The 5,823-nt window shown below is 48.4% G+C and overlaps 2 protein-coding genes across 2 annotated transcripts in view; one reads left to right on the top strand and one right to left on the bottom strand.

The window, feature by feature from the left end:
• Nucleotides 1-1,745, top strand: part of c1ql3b (complement component 1, q subcomponent-like 3b) — a 2,636-nt gene extending 891 nt beyond the window's left edge. The window contains exons 1-2 of the mRNA XM_060059349.1: nucleotides 1-402; nucleotides 936-1,745. The exon at nucleotides 1-402 is cut by the window's left edge and continues 891 nt beyond it. Coding sequence (XP_059915332.1) covers nucleotides 1-402; nucleotides 936-1,115 — 582 coding nt within the window. The 3' untranslated portion in view covers nucleotides 1,116-1,745. The remainder of the gene's footprint in view (nucleotides 403-935) is intronic.
• Nucleotides 1,746-2,581: 836 nt separating this feature from the next.
• On the bottom strand, nucleotides 2,582-5,514 carry pter (phosphotriesterase related). The gene is made up of 5 exons (XM_060059343.1): nucleotides 5,404-5,514; nucleotides 4,633-5,087; nucleotides 3,970-4,235; nucleotides 3,283-3,423; nucleotides 2,582-3,131 (listed from the first exon to the last, which is right to left on the bottom strand). The coding sequence occupies exons 2-5, from the start codon at nucleotides 5,056-5,058 to the stop codon at nucleotides 2,921-2,923; spliced, it is 1,044 nt and encodes a 347-aa protein (XP_059915326.1). The 5' UTR covers nucleotides 5,059-5,087; nucleotides 5,404-5,514; the 3' UTR covers nucleotides 2,582-2,920.
• Nucleotides 5,515-5,823: the final 309 nt, after the last annotated feature.

Raw genomic sequence — 5,823 nt, 5'->3', positions numbered from 1 at the left:
GGTCCGCCAGGACCGCCAGGAGAGCCAGGGCGCATTGGTCGCATGGGTCCGAGGGGCCAAATTGGCCCACCCGGACCTATTGGCCCCCCGGGGGAGAGAGGGGAGGCAGGACCCCCTGGGTTAGCCGGGTCAGGAGGATACAACGGACCCACGGGGGGCATCAGCGCAGCCACGTACAACACCGTCCCCAAGATCGCCTTTTACGCAGCTCTGAAGAAACAACACGAAGGCTACGAAGTGCTGAAATTTGACGACGTGGTCACGAATCTTGGAAATCACTACGACCCATCCACGGGGAAGTTCACGTGTTCGATACCGGGGATTTATTTCTTTGTTTACCACGTGTTGATGCGCGGAGGAGACGGCACCAGCATGTGGGCTGACCTGGTCAAGAACAACCGGGTAGGACCGTTTATGGAGCAAAGTTATTATAATGTTTTATATAGCCTAGTTAAAGCAGGAGTCTCGTGCCATTGTTTCGTTATCTCTCGCAGTGAAATACCTTTGGTTTGTCTAACAGGTGGCTGCGTCCCACGGCCTTTTAAATGTCCTTTACATGTCTAAAGTGGTAAATAAATATAGGCCTAGTCCTATTTACTAGGAGATATGTTCGTTTTTTAACCCTGACATGTTAAGAAATGCACTTAAATATTTTTTTGTTAGATCTCAAATTAAAAATTAATTATTGTGTTGTTAAATTAGACCACTAGGTAGTGAAAAAACACAATCAAGACACTTTAAATAATAAACATTTATTGATTCTAATAGGCTTGATTTGGATTCCAATCATGCATGTCCATGCTTTTTTTAATGAATCTCCCAGATTATGTCAAAGTAAAAAAATGTGTGCATTCAAAATCAGGAACCTTAGAGTAAATGGTTTGCATGCGGCAGAAAGCCCACTCCTCTTGAACCAGATGTCCCATCGTGTGAAGGTGCGGGCCAGCGCCATAGCGCAGGACGCCGACCAGAACTACGACTACGCCAGCAACAGCGCCGTGCTGCACCTGGAGCCTGGCGACGAGGTGTACGTCAAGCTGGACGGCGGCAAGGCGCACGGCGGGAACAACAACAAGTACAGCACCTACTCCGGCTTCATGGTGTACGCCGACTGACGTGGCTAAACGGCTCCCGCGGCCAAACACACCGGGATCACGGATTGATCATTGACTTGACTTTTGACCGGATAGTGTAATGACTGATGAAGAGATGAATGATAAACATGTGACTATTCTTCTATACCTTGGGTGTTATCGAATGGCAACCTTGGCTGTGCATATGGGAAGGATTTTTTTAGGAGTTTAGGAGTCCTGCTACATTCGCTTTAAGTGATCTTATGTCGAAGTGGTTTTTACTATGGGTTTATTGCAACTTTATTATGGCATACCATCAGTCCTTTCATTGTCAGTGGATTGACACGCTGAACTGACAGGCAGTGGTGATAAAACTAAATGTGACAAGAGAAAATCTAAAACACACAGTTATATTTCACTGTTAAAAGGAAGTCAACTAAATAGTTAAGGGTTGTTAAGATTAGAAACTGAAGGATGTTATCAGCTCAAATTGGGAAATGGCTCCATCCTGGGTGAAGATGGTAGGAACATGTAGCAATGTGTATGGTCATCATACATGAGCCAGGGGCGAGGGTAAAGATAGGCCTACTTCCAGGAACAGGGGTTTTGCGCCCGAGCTGCTTTTCCTTGTGACTCATGTCTCTGTAATAAAGTCCTGTCTGTATCACGCTGGACTGGCTATCTTCACTGCGGTACATAGAGACATTGTTGGTCCGCATTACCCTGGTGGGCTGCAGGTTCCGACCCTCACAGTAGCCGGTGGGTGTTCAAACCCAACAGCCGTGCACCGTGTACGTAAGCCCTTGAGCAAAACATGATCACATTCTTCCTTCTTTCACTCACTGACCGAAATAGTATATGCACACAGACACCTTTACATGGGCATGTAAGATGGTGCATCTTATATTCTCATATGAAGTTCTCTGTCCCCCCCCCCCCCCCCCCCTCCATGACTAACGCACTCTCAGCCATATGAGTCATATCGGTGCATCCATGCGGCCCTGCAGAGACCGGAGACCACATGGCCAAGACCACCTGCGAGGCCACATGCATGTCCTTCTGCCGGGTCTGCTGGCCTCAGGAGTATCTGTCGATGGATCCACCCCCCACGCAGACCGTCACGTGAGGCTTCTTGCTGGGTGGTGTTCAGGGTGTGCAGGGTGTTCAAGATGCTATGGTAGGCTGGTGCCGTGATACACGGATCACAGAGCGGTTGAGTCATCGTTAGAACAAACAGCGCACCGAGACGCCATTGTTGGAGGAACAGAGAGAAAGACGAAGGGCTAATGTAATTAGCTAGGTGTTTGTGCAGACCCCCGTGTGACGCAGGCCGCGTCCCTGTGGTCTGAGCGAACACTGGCATTTCAAAGGAAGGGAACTAATTGTTTTCAGGGTTTTTTATGGTTCTTTGAGAGGCTAAATTCTCCGGAGTCTCAAGCGGGTGGAGGCTAGAAATTAGTGAAATGTGCAAAAGATATTGCCAGGCATAAACACAGAACCCGAGTCAGTTATTGATGGGCTCTGGGACGGTTTGCTCTTTAATATATGATGTGATTGATATTATAATTGCTAATACATTAGACTGTCTGGAATGCAGAAAAAAAAGATGATCTCCCTCAATTCGAACTCCTTCCATTGCAATTAACACACAAATTCCCTCACAGACACCAAATAACATTCAAATCACCACGATTAATGAATGAAATTTCATAACAGCTGTGATCCAAACCCCCTGTAAGAAGTCTATCAATCCATCGATCTATGCCATCTCCTGTGTGTGTGTGTGTGTGTGTGTGTGTGTGTGTGTGTGTGTGTGTGTGTGTGTGTGTGTGTGTGTGTGTGTGTCCTTATTTGAATGTGAGCCAGCGTTTGGGGTTGGCGATGAGGATCTTGTCCACCTGGGCCTGGGTGAAGCCCCTCCTCAGCATCTTGGGCACGATGCTCTTCAAGATGTGGGAGTAGCCGTGGCCGCCGTACTTGGTCAGGCGGTTCTTGGTGTGGATGTCGTGAGCCACCACGATGTGGTCCTCATAGCCCTCCTTCACCAGGACCCCCAGGCTGATCACACACACACACACACAAAACCAACACATTCATGGGAAAAGTCAATATATGAAATGTGCAGCGCGCTTTGCTTTGTGCAAATATTTAACACGGGGTCACTGTCGTCAGCGGTTTGTATTATAAAGGATTCTAAACTCAAACTCACGCCTGCACACGTTGGCTGTCACTGGGCATGTCCACCGACAGGTCGTATGGGTAGTCCAGCATCTCGGTGCCAAACAGGTCATACTCGAGGTAGCAGCCCTCCTTAGCGAACTCCACCAGCTCCCCGTGGTCAAAGATGGTCCTGCAGAGCACAGTCAGGGCATGCTTACTGGATTCAAATAAATCAAATTAAATAAACACACACACACACACACACACACACACACACACACACACACACACACACACACACACACACACACACACACACACACACACACACACACACACACACACACACACACACACAGCCTTTTATCACAATTACTGTTACAACATAAGATAGCAGCACCCCCCTCCTCCAAAGCGAACTCCTTTAATTGGTATAACATAATAAAAGAGGGGAGGCTCTTCAATGACGGCTAGGAGCCTCAATAATGAAGAACCTACAAGCACCTTTCTATCGCATTAGAAAAAACACCAATCGACTAAAAAGTTTACTACTGCTTTAGTAATAGAATAGATGTCAGGTGTGATATATCAATTACGATGAAGTATTTATTGACTGGAAATTGTGTTTCTTACGTGAAAACCCCGGCCATCCCCTGACCTTCCTTCAGCCCGAACGGTCAAACAAAAGGCGCCAAACCCGGCGGAGGAGACCCTAACCCGCGCGAGGACCCCTCACCTGTCCAGGTGCGACATGACCGTCTTGCCGATGTCCCCGCCGGCCTCCCGGAGGATGCGGACCACCTCGGCGGGCGCGGTGGGGTGGCGCCCCGGGTGGATGATGACGGGGCAGCCCAGCTGGGCCTGGGCGTGCGCCGTGGCCCTCAGCACCTTCTTCTCGCTGTCCGTGATGGGCCAGCTGCAGCCGATTTCCCCGATGACGCCGCAGCGGATGCCCGTCCCGTCGGCGCCGTGGAGCACCTCGTCCGCCATGACGACGCTGAGCTGAGGGGGAGGGGCACGGCGGACCCCCAGGGAGGGGGCTTAAGGTGCTTTGTTTGGTTTTAACATACCTTCAGAATGTAACACCTTCATTCCAGTGTTGATGAAGGGATACATGTGTTCTAGCTAACGAATACTTTTTGTTAAGCACAACATCTAAAGGTAAAATCAATTACTTAAAACTTAGCTCGATCTCGTCTGATATTTGAATCCTGATTAGAAGAATACCTGTTATGGCATCATCAACAATTAAAGAAGGATTCCAATGCAAATTTCAAAACCTGTTTGCATAAATATTAAATTGAATCATCACCAAGGTAGTTAAGTATTAATACTTATATAAAGGACATATCTTTTAGATTGTGATAAAAAAAAAAAAAAACTTAAATGATGATCACACCTCCTCCACAGTCATCCTCTTGGTGGCCTCTGTGTGGGTGGCATCCACATAGTACCCAGCGCCACCAATAACATGGACCCCCGTTTCTTTGGACATCTGTCTGATGGTGGGCAGGTCCCGGTCGATGCCGGTTGTGGTGTTCTCAACCATGGCTCCCCCGCCGGCCTTTTTGTACGCCAGCAGTTCCTCTCGCACCGCGCTGTTTTCTTGCTTCAGGAGCAGGTTCTCGTGGTTGCCGTACGGGTTCTGTCTCAACCAGAACATGTGTTGCATCTGAAATGGGTTCTCCACCTGGTCCCCTGGCGGTGGGGAGAAGTAACAGCACTCGAAAGTCATAGTTAAATGCTCGTGGGTCATAGTGCGGCCCAATTGGTCCGGGTCGATCGGACCCAGGACCGTTAGGACCTTCCCACTCACGTCGGTCATGGTGGACACTTTTGTGTTTGATCAAACTCCTGAAAGGAAAGGTAAACAAAGGGTTAGAATTCAGAAATACCCAATGCTTGCAACTAGGTGAAGCCTACGTCTCGTCTGCAACAAATAGCCTTTGGCTGTTTGGTGTTGGGACGCGCCGCGCGACCAGCTACTTCCCCCTACAGGCTAAGTTTAGACGTATAATTGGCGATGTCTCGACATATAAACTAACGGCGCTCCACTTTAACGGTATAACGGCTAGTCCTATTGTACTTACGTAATCAAATATCGCATCTAAAATACTTGGTTGCATGCACAATATATGAAGCTGTACAGTTAAACGATCATGCATTTTACCTATTATGAAAAGTTAGATGTATCTTCTTGCAAGGCTTTCGATAGACACACAAAATGACCGACGCCCCTGCAAACGTCAGCAGCAGGACTGCTACGCAGACAGAGCAACTTAGGCCCCGTCCACACGAAGCCGAAACGGGCGAAACCTACGGTTTCGATCTATCCGGTTTCGAAGTATCTCCGTAAAGACGAAGCCAAGCGAAACCGGATAGATCTGTAGAAACGCTGTAGTAAACATTCCAGGCCCATAAGGGGCGCTGCTTCTGGTACACAAATCCAGAAGAAGAAGAGGCGAGCATGCGCATAAAGGCTGCCCCCCGAACCACTAACAACACAAACAAACAGCTCTTCTACGATGGCGAACTAGATTCTCAATAAATAATGGCTTAGCAACCCAACAAGGGACATGATATGCTGCAG

The sequence above is a fragment of the Gadus macrocephalus genome, chromosome 8, assembly GCF_031168955.1.
Source record: "Gadus macrocephalus chromosome 8, ASM3116895v1".
Taxonomy (NCBI): domain Eukaryota; kingdom Metazoa; phylum Chordata; class Actinopteri; order Gadiformes; family Gadidae; genus Gadus; species Gadus macrocephalus.
The sequence above is the reverse complement of the archived record's forward strand: the minus strand, read 5'-3'. Positions and strand labels throughout refer to the sequence as shown.

What these genes read in the sequence shown, in the direction of transcription:
- pter (XM_060059343.1), bottom strand. Translation starts at nt 5,058, where the DNA reads ATGACCGACGTGAGTGGGAAGGTCCTAACGGTCCTGGGTCCGATCGAC. An exon ending in AGAGGATGACTGTGGAGGAG is followed by an intron (nt 4,236 to 4,632) that starts GTGTGATCATCA and finishes CCTCCCCCTCAG; the next exon opens with CTCAGCGTCGTCATGGCGGA. An exon ending in GTCATGTCGCACCTGGACAG is followed by an intron (nt 3,424 to 3,969) that starts GTGAGGGGTCCT and finishes TGTGCTCTGCAG; the next exon opens with GACCATCTTTGACCACGGGG.